Source organism: Dermacentor albipictus, chromosome 1, assembly GCF_038994185.2.
Source record: "Dermacentor albipictus isolate Rhodes 1998 colony chromosome 1, USDA_Dalb.pri_finalv2, whole genome shotgun sequence".
Lineage (NCBI taxonomy): Eukaryota > Metazoa > Arthropoda > Arachnida > Ixodida > Ixodidae > Dermacentor > Dermacentor albipictus.
The window spans coordinates 272,231,450-272,249,914 of record NC_091821.1 but is presented as its reverse complement, the minus strand read 5'-3'; the positions used below and the strand labels follow the sequence as shown (position 1 = coordinate 272,249,914).

The window sequence follows — 18,465 nt, the reverse complement described above, 5'->3', positions numbered from 1 at the left end:
CTAGTTAAGTTAAAGTTGTTGCAGTCGTCATGCCACGAGGTGCGCTAACTTGGGCTGGTTAGTACATGTTTGAAGGAAAGTAACAGCGCTGGGCAATGGGATGCGACTAAGACAGACGAATCAATATAACACCTTTAGTGTTATTTTGATTCTTTTAGCTAGTCTGCATTATAATTTTCCACTGCCTATCATGCTTTACAGTCTCCTAGTCATTATTGGCAGAGACACTGGTGCAAAGAGATGAACCCTGAAGAACAAGTTGGATACTGCTACAAGCAATGTGTTCTTTCACATCTTTTATGCATCAGTGTCTCTTTCAAGAGTCATACAACAGGCGAACAACAACCTTTATTAACATGCTGCCTCCCTATGCAGTCAAATGTGTTTCATTCAAAAAGCATGGAATTTTCTGGTCAGCACTTCCATGCAGAATTGAAAATACTACAATTGCAAACTGATTTACCAGACCTTGCAGGGACTAAAAAATAGTTTGAAAGATTGAACAGTCTGAAAAACTCGTTCAGCCCCCCCCCCCCCCCCCCAAAAAAAAATTTGTTAGGCTTAGAGCGGCCTAAAAACATCTGTAATAACACCCTGCCTGATACTACGCTTGGAAGCGATCAGATTTGCTTGGATTTGCGCAAGATTGACATCGCCTCTGTGTACAGTCCGATAAGAGCATCACCGCTTTGGCGATCTGCAATCTCCGCTGTCGGAGATCGCCACGGAGATCGAAAAAACAAGCCACGTTTCTTCGCACCGCTTGGCTCTCGCAATGGTTCACGAGGTGGTAGCAATCGCACGAATGCGAAGCCACACAAATGCACACCAAAGATGTGATGTCGTCATTGATACACACCTGCTCTGTGAACACACCACGTGCACATAGCAACCGAAACTTTAAAATAAATAAATGAATAAAAATGGATCCCGCCTTTGGGATGATGATGACAATGCTGACTGAAAAAAGAAATAAACAAGAAAAAGTGCCGTCTCTTAGAGCATTTTGTCAGCCAAGAAAGAGTGGGCATGGCCTGCGAGACTGGAGGATGTCGCGCTCTCTCTATTGAACGAGTGCACATCCCAACCTTGGAGGCTGTAGAGCAGGCCACTGGAAGCGAAGCCTGTGGAAAATCCAACATGCCGGCCCTCAAGATCGGGTAGCGTGGCTCGGAATGAATGATTTATTCTAGAAAATTGAACTTTGGGGGCCTAAATTCATCAAAAAAATTGGCTGCAAAAATGCATTAGATCAATGGGAACCCTGACAATACATTTATGAAGTCCGGAATATCCATCAAGTCCGACTTTTTGGAGTCCAAAGAATCTATCAGCAACTGTAGTAGTTTGATAAGGAACTTCTGATTAGCAATTTCATGCTGAAACTGCACGGTATCAACCTCACGCATTTTGGCCTGAAACATACGTCTATTGAGCAGTGCTACAAAAACACTGGTCAACAGCACCCTTCATGCTAGAATTTAGAGTAGAATAGTTAAACCTCCACATAATCGACTTCAGTATTGTGTAATTCTCATTACAACGAAGTATTCAATGCTGTTTTACCTCCTAGTCCATAGAACACTATGTCCCATTAAACCCCGATATAACAAAGTCAGTAAAATCGGCAATTTGCTTCGTTATATAAAAATTTCATCATATATAAATTCAACCTTTTATGCAAATAAGTGCAGTTACGTGTGGATTTTTCTGACACAGAAGGGGTCATGAAATTTTCCAAATTATCGTGCAATTAGGAAAAGCACATTTGAATGAACAAAGAATAATTTTGTTGCATTTGAGAGTCCGTGACAAAAGATGTGGTTTCACGCTGTGTCAACAATACCTCCAAGTAGTAAAGGCAAGGCGCAGAAGACCAGGACTCAAGAAGAAGAACACAAACGACAGGACCGGCGCCTTGCCTTTACTACTTCAAGCATGAACCAACTAGCCCAAGCAAGAGTTTTACTTGAGAATACCTCTAAATTGGCAATACGAAGCGAAGCCAGCCATGCTTTCACGTCCATTCTGCCCCCATGTCTGATAGTGTTGCCCACAGTGGGACAACTCGTGAAAAGCGCCAGCAGCAGGGAGAGAAGCTTCGCCTAACTTTCGCTTCATCGCATCTCTGAAAATTGAGATTATGCAACCTCCAGTGCTAAACATGTAGGAAGACAGTGTGCATGATGCCACGCCATTTTGGCCTACCCACTTTTTGCAGACGCGGCAGATGAAGACGGGCTGCGCTGAGTCTTGCTGACAGCCACGTGCAGCAACCATGTGCAGCTAGAAAGGGAGACGTGCGTCAACATGCCCCCCCATTTACTCCCCCCTCCACTCTCTCGCATGCTCTTGATCACATTACCACGAGCTTGCTCTCCTCCACCCATTTTCTTTTACTCGTGCGGAAAGATAGTGCTCATCAAGGCACCCTCCTTCTCGGCTCACCATTGCATGCTTTCACTAGCACCCAAAGTATACAGGCGCAGGTCGCGATAGAATCTTATCGCATTTGGTCTTTACGGAACATGACGCTGCTCTCCTTCATCAGTCGCCCTTGGTCATGCGGCATGCTATTTGAGAGGTGTGTTCTCAAGCAGCCGCTTGTAATTCAACCACTTCACCATCTGTGCCCACGGAAGTTTCCATTTATTGTCTCGGTATTCCTTCGAGGTGGCAGTGAAATTTTGTTATATTGAAATCATGTATAAACAAACTTCATCATTTTCAGGTTTTAAATACAGAGGACTCTCTTTAAACAGAACCTCTTGGGACCAGGGAAATTGGTTCCACTTATCAGGAGTTCCATTTACTGAGAGACAAAGCTAAAGGGTACACAAAGTATTCTTTTTATCGAGGCAACTGCTTTATTGCATTGAAATAAACTATTTAGCACAGAGACATTGCTTAGCATAAATTAGAAAAAACAGGATGTTAGTTAGCCACTGACTCGTATCACTGAAAGCAACTGGCTAGTGTATGAAACTGACTTAGTTATCAAGCTGGCTAGTATGATAGCCACTGACTAGCGATATATCAAACACAGCAATATGATAAAAAAAATACATGGAACATAAGAAACAAAAAAGATCTTTTTCAGCTGCATACTTGCTACATTTTGAACTGTGAAAAATGACTGCTGCTTTGTTTGCTTCATCTGTTGCAGCCACTTTTCTTTGATGAAGCTGCCCATTCTGAAAGATTCGGCAGATAACATTCTGAATTTTGCTCCTGCTCGAAAAAATCCCCGAGTGCTTTCAGTGAGAGCTTTGCTTGCTGTGTGGTTATGATGAGAGGTTCAGCCAACACTTCATCCTGTGGTTCTTCTGCTTCTTCACTGTTGTCTTGAGCAAGTTCAGGTGTCTTTAGTTTCAGATGCATATCGCGATGAGGTTGAAATGGCCTGTTTAGTTTCATTTTCATTGATGCTCACAGTTCTGCTTATCTGGAGGCTGCAAGAACGGTGGCACTGTTTAATGTTTTCAGCATTCCATGAATACAAAAACCAACCAACCATAAGGATGGTACTCCATTTAAGTGGCAGTTTCATTTAAGCGATTTCCATTTATTGAAATTCCACTGTACATAGTGTTCTACGGACAAGAAGTTGCGAAAAGTTAAATACTTCGTTAAATCAAGGTTTAACTGTATTTTGAGCCTCTTAACAAAGTGTGTTTATACACAATTTAGATATAAAAAATTTTACTGCCACCATGATGGAATATCAAGGCAATAAATGGAAACTGCTGCAGGCACAGATAGTCATATGGTTGAATTACATGCAATTGTTTGTGAATGTACCTCTTAAGTCTTGCACCGTGTGACAGATAGTGGCTGCCAAAGTGAAGCGTCTTCGTTAGTAACGGTGAATCCAGCTTGCCTTGGCCGCTGAAATTTTGCAGTGCATGCTGCCTGATTTGGCAGGTCATAACAGGCCAGTGTAATGCCAGCACAGTGTATCGGGCATTCATATCGATGCATTTTGCTCTGTGTATAGTAGTTCTGTATTCCGAGTGCATGTTGCATCACGTCAGTGCCTTTTGGTGTATTTGTTGGGGCCAATTATCCCTGTCTTGTGTGGCAGTAACAGTGGCAAAACTAAGTAACGTTATTATAGTACTAAACGGTGTAATCAAAACTACAACGGAACACCGTCTGCTCAGGTAAAATTTGTAGAACAGTCCACTGACCAATGTCTAAACACGGGAAGTGATGTTTCGGTATCTGTATTGGTCCCTTTTTCACAATGAGGTTGTCGTTACAAGACTCGTTTATATAGTATACGCTTAAGGACTCATCCCAGTGTTCGAGAATATGTCATCCAAGTTGCCCAGTGTCCAGTTTAGAATTCTTGTTTTAGAATTCATGAGAATGTTTAAGAAACATGGCGTCCGGATTGTGCATGTGCTGACAAGCAAGCTGAGGAATGAGCTCGCCCACATGACGGACCCTTTGTTTTGCTCAAGGTATCCGGGAGTGGTTAACAAGATTCCCTGCACAGATTGTAAATGAGTCTACATTGGATAAATGGGAAGCGTCCAAAGGTGATTGAAACAACATTAAAATGATATTGCCAAGAACCACGTGGCACAAAATGCCATTGCACAGCATGTTCATACCACATGCCACACGATAAACTTGAACGATGCAAAGGCTATTATCATGGAAAGCAACTTAGGAGCATGGCTATGCCTGGAATCGCTGGTCATCCGTACCACTGGCCTAGGATACTTGTCAGTCTAGATTTCAGTGTCTGCGTCTTCATCACAGTGGGCGAGTACTGGTAGTGACTGCAGGCAGCGTTTAAGCTCTTCGAATGCTTCATTTTGTGGGTTTTCCCACCTGAACTCGACGTCGGATTTTGTGAGATATGTCAATGGCCCGGCGATGCGTGAAAAGTATTTGACTAAGCGCTTGTAATAGGCACACAGGCCATGAATCTGCGCACTCCCTTCTTGTCGGTGGGTTGTGGAAACTCAGCGATGGCAGATGTCTTCTGCGGATCAGGATGGACTCCAGATTTGCTGATGACGTGGCCCAGGAACAGAAGCTCATTGTAAGCGGGGCAACATTTTTCCGGCTTCAGGATCTGAGAGGAATCTGAATGGCAGAATCTGAGAGAAAAAATGAATTGCTGCTTTCCAAAATTTCCTCGACATACGTGATCATTGTGCCTTTACTGAGGTGTTTGTACTCCTGGCTGACGTTTGTTAGCGTTACTTTCGCTTTTCCTCCATGCAGTCGAGTGACTCCTCTAGCAACACATATATTGCGGTCCAGCAGTAGATGTAGGTAGCCCTCGATGACGCCGTCTACATCTCCTGGTGTATTTGTGCCGACAGAAATGATGATACTAGAGCGAAGTGGGACGCTGACTTGATCTTCAAGCACACTCAAGGCATTACGACTTGGAGAACTTTCTCGCGATATCACTTGATCTTCAGATAGCGTTATTGACTTGGACTTCAGGTCGATGATTGCGCCGTGTTGGCTCAGGAAGTCCATGCTGAGAATTACGTCTCAGGAGCACTGTTGGAGGACAACAAGCATCGCTGGGTAGGTCCGGTCATGAACTGCAATTCTCGCTGGGCAGATTCCAGTTGGCATTATCAAGTGTCCTCCGGCTGTTAAAATTTGAGGGCAATCTCATGCAATCTTGACTTTCTGCAATTGGACAGTAAATGATCCACTTGTGACGGTGTAGTCGGTTCCTGTGTCCACTAGAGCGGCGACTTCGTGGCCATCGAGAAACATGTCGAGGCCGGTGGTTCTTGGCCTTGCGTCGTGGTTAGGCTGTGACGTCGTATCACGGCTTAATCGTGTTGTCCCAGTGCTGTGACGTCGCATCGTTGGGCTTCCTTGAGGTGGCGTCTGCTTGGCTTCGAGGCGTCGTCTGGATGGTGGAGTTTTGTCGAGGCATCATTGCGGTGGTTCTTGCAACATTGACAGTGATGGCAGAGGGTCTTTGGCATTTCAGTGAACAGCAACTGCACCTCGATCGGTTGCTGCTTTAAGTTTTCTGGATATCGGCTTATGGACTGGCCACGGGCAGGTCCTGTGCACTTTTGGCGTTGCGATGACAGGTAGCATCCTGACAAAGGTGAATGGAAAGTACGTCAGGGTCTCCAGTGCATTGCGGCTATGTAGTTTTTGATGTCACGTGGTCGTTCACTCACCAAGCTATGGGCGCAGTATGTTGACAGGGAAGCTTCCAAGTCCTATCTCCCGGTATGGGCATTGGCCGTAGACGTGGCTTGGCAGTGATAGCAAAGTTGGTGGTGGTCAGTAGCGTGCCACATGTCTGTCTTCTTCGAAATAAAGTAGTCAAAAATCTTATCTGGGGGTCAAGTGTGTCGCCTTTTATAAATGACTCAGCTAAGCTTCCAGCATAATAGCTGGTGCCTGCGTGCCTTCCAGAAAGTACTACACAGTTTGTGTCACACACACAGTCGGATTACACAAGGTTCAGTGACAACAAACAATGGATAAAACCATCGATAACATTGGAGAAACTTCCGATACATGCAGGCGTGTCCTGTGCCGAGCGATAACATCTAACATTTTCTAGCCGGTGAAAAGCGATCACCGGAGAAAGGTAAACAAATATCATGTTAATACTATCGAGGTTTAACTGTGTAAAGCCTGAGCCTCTGCTGTGAATGAAAATGCATGGAGATGCTCTGTGTATGTCTGTCTCATTTGTGCTCTGGTGGGAATTCATAAGAATTTAATTTGTCGGAAGCTTGTTTCATGCATTGTACATTGTGAGGGAACGAAACTGCTGTGCCAAATATATATTTGGTGCACGAGAAGTCGTAGATGCAGTTTTGCCCTGCTGCTGCTTTTAGCGCTGCAAAATTTACACGTCAAGCAGAAACAAACTATTTCAAGGCTTGTCTGTTTGCTTTATGCATAGCACCTCAGAACTATGGCCCCTGAACAATGATGCAATCAACAGATCAGTTATATCTAATAAAGTAACAAAATCAGGAGTTGGCCTTCATACACGGAATGATCGGCTCTGGTACGTGTTGACACTGGCTGACGGTTAGCCACACAGATGCTTCTGGGGCAAATACAGGATTCCCAACAGTGGCCATCGGTAAATCACTTGACTGTGTCTCGATAGCTTGTCTGTCTTTTCAGTAAGAGATTGCGTACAGCGAGAATCCACAAGCTTCATTGTTTGTTGCTTTGCCATTCCTCTGCTTACACATACATTTTAAGTCACAAGTCTCGATAACCTAATATTATCTCCTTATTGCGCACTGTAGCTGGCTGCTCCCAACAAGTCAGCTGATTTTGATTTGCTTTCCTTGGCAAGCTGGCTCACAGGTATCTGTGTTGTGCTGCTAGCTTTCCACTTAATTGTCTAAGCTATTGCCACTTTACTATGCTTCATGAACTCACTTTAAGATCTGTAAATTCATCTCCATGGCAATTTTGAATTATAAAACAGCACCAATCACGGTTTTAGAGCCTTAGAAAAGGTATTAGCTCCCATTTTTTGCATGGTTAGAGTTTGCAAATAGCAAAGTGCATTTTTGAAGAGCTGGAGCATGGGCCACTTGAAGTGAATGCAAATTCTGTTTCCACCCAATCATTGAACATCTTAATAGTAAAAGAAATGAAACTTGAACGTTCAAACAAAGTAAGTGAGATGGGTTCTGCCCCCCAGCCACAGCGTAACTCAGGGGGCCAAGCTGTGACGTGTACTTCATTATTTGCCACATGTTTGCACCACGGTGCATTCAGAATTCCAGCACAACAGGCCCATTTCCTTAGTAAAGTACAAAGTGGAGCAGTTGCATCATACTCTCCAGAAGGTTGATTTCTGTTTGGTATGCTTGTTGTAGCTCAGTGCCTTAAGCATTAGCAGCTGAAGCTGTTAAAAACGTTACACTAGCTCCACGGTCTGCGATTGTTCTATGTTCTTCAATCCCATATTGCCCTTGATTTTATCAGGTGCTGGAAGAAGAACAACTCGCTGAAAATGCTCAGCGACTTGGTGAAATTCTTCGCGCTGAACTGGGCAGGCTACCTAAAGACCTCGTGACACAAGTTCGAGGCAAAGGTCTGCTCAATGCAATCATCGTGGCACCAGGTGGGTATCTAAGTCATGTTCACACACTTCAGTGAACAAATGTGTACAATTGGCTTCGATTTATTTGTGAAGACGGTGGTGGAGCGATCTCCAAGCTACACTTAAACCAATCGCAAAGGGCCAGAAGAGTGGAAAATGAATTGGATCATTAAAAAAAAGATTATGCGTGGCTCTGCTATCGCAAACACTACTTGCAACTTGTTTCTGCCACTGTACATGTACGGCGGTCACTATCAAAGGGTTAACATGCACACAGTTTTTGCATATTTGTTGTAGAAAACGGTGCGTACCTGAAGTTAACTTGCACCCAATTATATAACATAAAAAATAGAGGTAGCACGCTTCTGACTCTGGCAGTGAGAAATAATAATGGTGAACGAGATCAGACTGAAGGAAAACTGTCAGCATTTGTAGCTTGGAACATGATTTTGCGCCACTAATGTAGACCTGCAGGGTTTACCTTCACAAAATAGAAATTTATTTACACCTAATATTCACTGCTGCCAGTTTCTGTGTTTGTTGTGTCTAAGGACCACAACATGTTATTCCCTTTGTGGTCTATTTCGTTTGATATTTCAATTTCACGAACCAATCCGCCTTCAACTGCAAACTGGATGGTGGTGCACGTAGACTAACCACTTTGCTAGTTCATCCTGGAGTGCTTAAAATGTGTGATATGGCTGTACTGTAGCTAGGTTTCATCATTACAGGCTGAGAGCAACGTGTTATCACCATCCTACACAAAAATTTGTTTTGTCGCCATCTTGCTATGCCAATGGTGGTGACGCCGGCTCTGATTAGGCTTTTGCTAATGCTGCAAATGTGGTTTCTGTTTCATGTTGCAGGCAGTTTCTGGACTAATATTCCTGAAAAAAAAACATGCATACAGATTTAGCATGATGCTGGAACCTAAAGGATGGGACTTAATTTAATTTGAATTGGTGGGGTAGCAGCAGTAGCACATGATGCGAGTGCAGCCTCGTCGCCTTTAGCTGCTAGCTAAGAAAGGTACGGTGGTTCCAGCAAGGCAAAAAGGCACGAGCACAAGTACGAGGAGAACACAGAAAGAATGCTGAACTTGCAACTCAGTTTTAATTTGAAGAAAATGCCACTGATCGCTGTCGTGCATGTGCAAAAAAAAAAGTCATTAAATAGCAACAAACATGTGCTCAGCATGCTAGCTGTAGTGTCTGGTTTAACCTGCCATGGTAGCATGGCATTGCACTTCTGAGCAAGAATTCACGTGTTTGATCCTGGCCATGGCAGCTGCATTTGAATGGAGGCAAAATGCAAGAATGCCTGTGTACTTTTATTTAGGTGCACATAAGAGAACCCCAGGTGGTCAAAATTTTTCTGGAGTCTCGCACTACGGTGTGCGTGTCTCATAATCATGTTGTAGTTGTTGCACATCAAACCTTAGAATTTAGCTTTTACATTTTTTTAGTGTCTGGTTTAAACATGCAAGCTCTTTATCGGTGAGCTGTAGAAGAGATTCATTCACGTACAATTCTGTGAAAAATTTTCCAATATGGAAAGCTTCACATAGCTCCTTTTCCGGTCTATTTCACTCCATATCTGTGATCGACACATGTGCAAAGTCTGGGCTGCAGCCATACCTCTTGCAGTGCAAATGAAGATTTCCTCCTGTACCTGTGGGAAGCTGGCTGGGGCTATGTTGGCGTGTCGATGAGTGGCTGTGTCAGCACTGCAATCTGCAATTAGGGAGCTCTTCGCGACGGTCAGCATGTCAGGGTCGGGTGCCTGGCCTTCACGGTCGTTACTGCTTCCACAGAATGCAGCGGTTATTGTCCCCTCGAAGGGAGCTTCATTGCTGGCCTGGCAACAGCATCTGGCCCTGTTGCTATTTTTCGGTCACAGCGGGCGCTGGTGAAAGGGTTGCCTTGTGGGAAGCACCCAAAGAATGCTCATTGCTGTTTTGAGATGCAACAGCTCCAGCTCGCTCAGCAAACCACCCTGCTTAGCTGTTAACTGATGCTTAATGAGAACGAAGGCGATGTGTAATGTTTATTGAGGGAGGAATGTCGATGGGAGATGTATGCACAGAGAAGTACGACACATATCTGAAGGCATTTAAGCTAGTGCACTGGAATCTGAAGCTATGAGCTTTAAAAATACCAGTGAAAAAAACCACTTCTGCAGTCGTATCATCCAATTTCATGTGAAAATGCGATCGCAATAACCGTCTGAAAATACATTGTTCCTATGGGACACTGGCTGGGAAAAGAAAAAAGTGTGAGCATTATATTACCCCTTCATCTTTTTCATCTGTATATATTCATCATCATCATGGCCAGCGTCATCGTCTTCAGCGCGCAACCTGGGCAATAAACCATTGAGGCTTAACAGCTGTCTCGCAAGTGGTGGAGGCATATGTTATCATATTTATATTATATATATCATATCATATATTAGCATATATTAACATATTATCCTGACAAACATATTATGCAGAAACGTATCTACAAGATTCCACTGTACGCAGTATCAACCTTTATGAAGATTAGATGGGGAATTTCATTTAATTTTTTATATTCATGATTTCGTTAGAACAAGATTATCCACAAATATAGCCAGCAATGCAGCACTGATGAAAGCTAAATCCTGGAGAAGAGGCAGAAAAGCTTCGCTTTAAGATTCAGTTGTTAGAATCGAGTAATTAGTAACGAGCTAAGATACGCCTAATAAGTGTAATAATAATAGCTATTCTGGCCATGCCTGTGGTGATTTGAACTTTTGGGGCAGTAAAGTGCACGCATTCATTTGTTCTGATGTTTTCACAGCCCCTAGGGGGTCTGAAAAATTGGACGTTGACTGGCAGCTAGTCTCTAAGCATGGAGTAGTGCCATGCATACGTTTCAAAGTCTGAATTAAGTCGCTGTTACAAATGTTCTCAGTTTCACCCAAACTCGAAACGAAATAACGCATTGATACCAGTCTCAAAATGGTTTGCGTTTGAATTGATGCTGATAGTGCTTTCATGTGATTATTTGCTGTGTAGATTGAAACCACCTCATAAACCCATACCTAGAAAGAGAATGATAAAGTATCTGGCTATACGAGTATGGTAGTTAAACAAGTTGGAGCTAACTAGAATGCATTCTTTCGTATCTATATCTGCCAATATGCAATGTCGGCATAATTTTAGCTTCAACCTTAGTGTGAGCCCTATGCCATCTTTGTCAACCAGATAAGTAGCGACATGAGTAGTGCGAGCCCTATGCCACCTTTCTCAACCGGACAAGTAGCAACATGAGATCATACCAGCGAGTTATTACTTAAGAAAGGTGTTCTATTTGTGATTTATATCCACATTTCATTTGTTCGTGACAGTACATCTGCTTGCATACAAAGGTGTAACAGTAATTATGGAAATGAAGTGACGGCCAAAGCTTTGATTTCGTGGAATGCGAAAGAATCTTGCATTAGGGAGGCATGTGCTGTAGCGGGTTCAGCGGGTGGGAGCAACTGTCCCCAGGGCTGGTATAATGTAAAACTATTCCAATCTGTTGTAGTGCCCATATGGGAGAGGCCTGAGCCATTTTGATCTATAATGAAGGGCTAATGGTGGATTAGGAGTAAAAACAGATCATAATACATAGTTTTATGTTATACTGGCCCAGGGTCGATTGCGTCTCTCTGGGCCTGCAGTGACATATGGTGACCCAGAAATTATATTACCGTGACGACTGGACTACGTAATTTGCGAACATTTTCCGCTATCATCATGAGCATTGGTGCAGGAATATATAGTTTGACCGTAGTGCCACCAATGTTTTCGGCTTTACTGGAAAGCATGCGCCGCGCCGCTGTGCGACCCGCTCTTCCATGTTCTAGTACGCTGTAGCTACAAAGCGTGCTTCTATCGCCCCGCATTCTGATTGGCTTGTGGCAAGGCGGATTTATTTCTATTATGTAGAAATGGCTTTCAATATATCACAGTAGCTCATAACTTTGGCTTCTCTGTACGGTCTGCTGGTGAAGTGCATTCCTAGGCACTTCACCAACACTGTCCAGGCATAAAAGGAAAATCTATTGATAAAAAATGTCTTGGGTTACTTCTGGAAATTTTGGACTCGCTATTGCAGAGTGCATGTTTTTGTGATTGATATTAGTAATTAAAAATCAACAGGCACTATTACAAAAATTTGCATGTACTAGACAACTTCAGTATCCTGGTAATCTGCTTCAAAATTCAGCTTAAGACGTTGCTTAAGACAGTTGCAGTATAGCGCTTATGTTAGTTTATTCTGCATTCCATGATGGTTTCGAAGTGCACTATTCCATTATTCCACCAAAATTCAGATTGGCCTGCTCCAAACTGCTTCAAAATGAAATTTTATCTGCTCTAAATTGCTCCAAAAGGAAATTTAGTCAGCTGCAAGCTGTTCCAAAATGAAGTTTTTTTCTGCTCCAAACAGCAAATTCACTTGCTCCAAAATTACTTTGGGCAGTCCCGCCCCTGCACATTGAATGCATTCACTGCCCCCTAGTTCTGTTAATACAGACGCTGTGTGCAGCTGTTGCATTAACAATTGTGGTCATTGTTGGGGTCAGGCACATGTGTTCTGACCAGTGAAGTGAGTAATTTTCTAGCGAAGGCCTATTTCAGGATCAAAATAAAAAAAATTTGGCCCATATACATATACAGGCACCTGCCAGGACCTTTGGTCAGGATAAACTCAACTGAAAAATTGAATTAGCCAGAGTTGAATTAATGGAAGTGTATACATATGAATTGATATAGGTGGGCACGAATACTGGCACTTAACCGTTTCTGCAGTCATATGAAGCTACTTGAGCAGGCATAGTCTTCCTCATTTGCTGTGGTGTTTTGTTGCTGATCTGCTTACAGATTTTTCTTTTGCTGTCAAATATCAATCGTATCAATCAATATTCTTTAGAAAATTTATCATATAGATATGTCAGTTGACAATTTAGTTTTAACAAATATCTTGCATCTTCTGTTGCTCAGCTGACATATATAAAAATATATGTACATTTGAATCCAGTCCTTCCTTGGTCGTGATTTGGGTGTGAAATTCATACAATGATATGACTTCATTTTCTCAGCTTTGAAGATATAACTTAGCAGTCTAACATCGTTTAATGCATCTCTTTAGTAAGCCCCCTCACAGGAATTTTCCGGTGAAAAATTTCCTAAAGTTTGTTTATTATGCCAAGTTCTGCATACTTTCTGTTAGGAAAATGTATTGTGGTTCAACTGTCATATTTATCCATGCATTAAAGGAGCACGCCTGTTCTGAAAGCACTTTTCCACAACACATATGCAGAGGTGGAAGTGCTGTGCCAAATGTGCCATCTTGTGCCAAAACGCTGAGCTGCGCCAACATACGCCAGAACGGTAACTTCAAATGAAGTTGTAAAATTTTGTGGGGTGTTCGTGTTCAGTGGCAACTGCACAGCCATGTGTTGGCTAGCGTTTAGTCCTGGAAGCGAAGCTAAAGCAATCCGTTTCAGCGTCTTTGGAGTGTAGGCTTGTTTGGCGGAGCATTATAACTTGGCCGCAGGAAAACTAAAATCCTTTTTGCTATACTATGCATTACAAATGTTTTATATAAGTCTTGCGTGTTTGAGTAATATGCGGACTAGCTAAAGATGATTTGAACTGATGCTCTCTTTATGGGACAGTCGGGAAAGAAAGCAGCGCTCTCAGCTGAATTAATAAATCGTATGATCTGTCATTATACATGTTAAAGTTCGCTTGTATGCCCTATTGGGAAATCTGCATTGATTAATAGCGAACACTATGCGTGTAACGTTAAAATGTATTTCGTACATGCACCACGTCTGGTTACCGGGATGGTAGTGTGGTACTCTGACAAATGAGCTGCTTGCTTTCGTGAAACTTCTTGACCAGTAATATCCAATGGCAACTGTAATCATCACTCAAATTTGCACTCCGGTTACTCTATAGTCTGCACAGCCATACCATACAAAACGAGACTTTTGCGGCCATAAAATGAAGATGTAAAGTTTCGGTTTTAGTCTACCGTTGCGGCCTAATAGCAGTTGTAAAGGGTTGGAGAACGCGTGAACGACAGAAATTGCATTCGCAGCAATGATCTTCACAATGCAACTTGCGCTGATCAAGTCCAAAACATTTAAGAAACCATTGTTTAGCATTCAAAATACCAGTCGCAGTTTTAAGTTGTCTTTATGGGGCAGCCCTAATAATCGAGGTTGTGCAAAATATTGTTCGGGGATGCTGATCGGAAAGCTACTGAGCACTTTTTTTTTCTCTTTATTCTTTTCATAAATTCATAAATGTCTCAGCTTTTTTAAAAAATTTCTTTCCACCAAGTTACGTGGAATACTGGCAAACATGCAATGACCAACACAGTAGCTTCATGTTTATTCTGTGGTACTCTGCTATGCCAACTGAATGTCGCCAAGAATTAAAAAGTCACAGCTTCGTCTGAAAGGCGAAGCATCGATTGCGACAGAAAATCAGTAGATAGCTATACAAATTAAAGATAGTAGATTTATCAGCTGTGAAACTTGTAAACATTTGCTTACTAACTAAATTAACAAGCGTGGTGTTATGCACGCACAGGTAAATATGAACACATCTCACTCGATGACCATGGAAACTTGCTGTCAAAATGCTGGACTGAAGCGTAGCAGCAGCGAGTGACTGGGCCTTCGTGCCGAGTCTCGCTTCATCATGAACTAAGCATCAAAAGCACAGCGCATACGAAGCTACCAGCACTCTGCACACTTTGTACCTATCACAGATCGCTTTGATGATGAGGCCCGTGTGACCGCGCACTTTGTCCACATCTTGGATCACTTTCGAGATATGGGCGCCCGCACGTCACGCCACATGCAGGAGCAACTGGAGTAGAACCGCCATCCCGTTCAGTCCCTGACCTGCCCCAGTGCCTCGCGAGCGATGGAAGATGGCGCGCTTCTTCCCTGCTTTCCTCCTTTTCGTGCGCAAGATTGAGCCGTGATTGTCGGCTGATCCTCGCAGGCTTTCACTCACGCATACAGCATACGGCACGCGGTGACGGTGTTATCGCCCTTAGACTTTATACTGAACATCACGGCGATGGCAAAAATATATTTGGAGTATCCATATAATTTCTATCACATTAAAAAATAACTGAGGGCATTACACAAACCACATTCACTGTGTGTTGATAGGTGTTGTTTGTTGTCACAGTCAGTATTTCTTGTTTGTTGTAAAGGAATATGTCATAACAAATGAACTTTAAGAGGGGATCTAAATGACGAGATGTCAATAAAAATTTGTTGAGGACATTGAAACATCAGCGATAACTGGATTTAAAAGAACCTAGAGTTTGAATTATCCAATATGCTTATCCAATAAGTGAGGTAAAAAATGTTACCTAATAAATCATAAATATTAGTTGCTTGTGCACAACGAAAAATAAAACTTGACTAGCAATAACAAAAGCCTATCAACAAATAATAGGTGCTGTTCACGTAAATCCCTTGTTTTTTTGTTTTTTCTTGGCCACATTTACTTGGCATGTCCAGTGTGCAACTTAATAGTGGTTTCCGAGAAACTCGCATAGGTTTCCTTTGTCAGGTGTACATTAATTTTTTTAGTGAACTTTCCTCCACCACGAGGGCTTCCACAGTGTTGATTCACCGTAACCTAATAGTGTTCTGCAAAGTGAAATAAAGAAAATTTTTTCTTGATTTGTCTGAATTTCACTCATGTTGATCCTAACCTAGCGTGCTCCACAGCGCTTACCTTCAGCTCCAAAATGAACAATTCCCGCTCCAAACCTGCTCCAATGTGCCAAGTTTGCTGCTTCCAGAGGTGCTTCAAAACTCCCTTAGCCACTTCCATCCCTGCATATGTAAAATGTAAAATTTATTGCGTGAAAGCATAATTATTTATTACCAAAGGAAAACAAAGCATAAACCTACTTATGAGACTCCAAAGTCTCAGCTCCCTAACCTGAAATGATCTAATGAGCAGTTTGCGTTTAGTGAACAAAGCAAATAGAACTAAAACCTGGACACATTGTGGGACTGTAGCACTTAGTGAGGCAGGCAAGAAAGAAAGCCAAGGACGTTTCCTAAATGCTATGGTCCCCGTACATGTATCAAACCATCTAGTAGTTTAACAGTCTGTTCTTCTGGACTTGCACGATTCAGTTTCGAATATAAATGATATAATGAATCTATTTGAATGAGTACATGAGCGTGCGTCTGGAAGATAAAGGGTCAACAATATTTTGAACTTAGCCTATGTAGAAGAGGACTGAAATTTTTGTTGCCATTGAACTCGTTTGAACGGTACTATATTTCAGCACCCAGTGATACAAATTGAGTTTCTAATCTGCCATGTGAAAGCAGTTGGAGCATGTGCTTCATTGACTGAAAGCTGTGTTGTGAAATATGTAGTAGCGTAGCACTAGCAGTGTAAAGGCCAGCACTTGTCACATTTTTCTTTCAGGGCTCGATGCCTGGGAAATCTGCTTGAAGCTAAAGGAAAATGGCCTTCTTGCTAAGCCCACTCATGGAGACAAGATACGTCTGGCACCACCCTTGGTTATCACTGAAAAGGAACTGCGGCAGTGCATTGAAATCATCGGGGAAACAATGGCAAGCATGAAGTGACAGTGATATTACATGGTTTGTTTGTTCAATCAACAATGCTATAAGCATCCAATAAACGTATGTTCTTGAATTTCAGTTGCTGCATCACTCGTGTGCTTTTAGGAACTCGTACATTACATGTGCAATAAGGGATAATACCAGTGTTAGCACGTTTTCTTGCATATATACCTTTAATGCAGCATTCAGAATCCTTTCAACATTTTGCGACTTCATTAAATATCCTCTATGACAAAAGCAAGCAGTAAAATGAATATGGCAAGCAAACAATAAGAAACTGAAGCAGCAATAGCAATAGCAATAGCACAAAAGCACCTCCCTCGGTAGCAACTTTTCATGACTTTTCTGCTGCAGATGATGAATCTGTCCTAGATGCAATGCATTTCTCACTTTTTGATTTTGAGCATGGTGGCGATGTTTCTCATCTTTGGAACGAGTTCAAGAAATTAGTGTCATCATGCATTGACAGGTTTGTTCCTTTGCGTAGAAAGATTACAAAGCGTCGGAACCCATGGATTAGTCGGGACATAATCCATCTAAAGCGGCGTATTAAGCGAAAAAGGAAGGGTAAAACTACGTCAGCATTAACCGCCCTTCAAGAAGTTACTAAATTGAAGCTTGCGCGTAGTAAATTTTATGGCCAAACTCTTACAGCTTTCTTGAAGGAATCTCCTGAGAAATTCTGGCGCTACTTGTCAGGTTCCCAACCGCGCGTAAATTATCTAAAGATTAATGGTAACATGTGTACAAATCTTACTCTTGTTGTAAATGAATTTAACAATACTTTTCATCAAGCGTTTACAAGACCAAATGCTCAACATTTACGAACGCAATACTCTGACCCACCGCCCGTTGCAAACTCAATGCCCGACCTAGTTCTTGGTCGCGAAGGAATACTTTCTCTTCTTTTAAATATAAAAGTGAAAAAGTCAAGTGGTGCTGACGGCATACCGAATGCCTTCCTTGTACGGTACTCGGAGATTGTGTCCCATTACCTTTATATTCTGTTTAACGCATCACTCAACCAATGCTCCTTACCCGCAGATTGGCTCACGGCAAGAGTAGTTCCCATATTTAAATCGGGAGACAGGCTAGAAGCTCGTAACTACGGACCAATTTCTCTAATAAGCACATGCTGTAAATTGCTGGAGCATGTAATAGCTCACCATATATCTCAGTACTTTGAATCAAAAAAATTCTTCGTTGAGTATCAGCATGGTTTCCGGAGGACTGTCTCAACAACTACACAACTAATTTCGGTTATACATGATTTTGCTTCAGCTCTAGATAATTGTTGGCAGATAGATGCGGTTTTTCTTGACATGTCAAAAGCCTTTGATCGTGTGCCACACACTTTACTCATTGACAGATTAAGGGATGCCGGGCTTCCTGAGAGATTGATATTATGGTTGCAGGCTTATCTGAGTAATCGATCACAGTTTGTGGAGTGTGCGGGTGTTAGGTCTGCTGATCTGCCGGTATTGTCTGGAGTTCCACAAGGTTCAGTGCTTGATCCCCTGTTGTTTTTAATTTATATAAACGGCATTGCTTCTAACATCGATAACTCTGTTGCAATAAAATTGTTCGCTGATGACTGCGTGATGTATACTGTTGTCAAGAGCTCCTCTTGCCAAATACTACTGAACAATAGCCTCTGTACACTCGCGGATTGGTGCGAACGAAACGGTATGCAAATAAATTTTGATAAAACCGTTGCCATGACA

At 42.4% G+C, this 18,465-nt stretch overlaps 1 protein-coding gene across 1 annotated transcript in view; it reads left to right on the top strand.

The window, feature by feature from the left end:
- Positions 1–16,819, top strand: part of Oat (Ornithine aminotransferase precursor) — a 68,053-nt gene extending 51,234 nt beyond the window's left edge. Inside the window, exons 8-9 of the mRNA XM_065449789.1 lie at positions 7,966–8,104; positions 16,581–16,819. Of these exons, the coding sequence (XP_065305861.1) occupies positions 7,966–8,104; positions 16,581–16,744 (303 nt within the window). The 3' untranslated portion in view covers positions 16,745–16,819. The remainder of the gene's footprint in view (positions 1–7,965; positions 8,105–16,580) is intronic.
- The last annotated feature ends 1,646 nt before the right edge of the window (positions 16,820–18,465 follow it).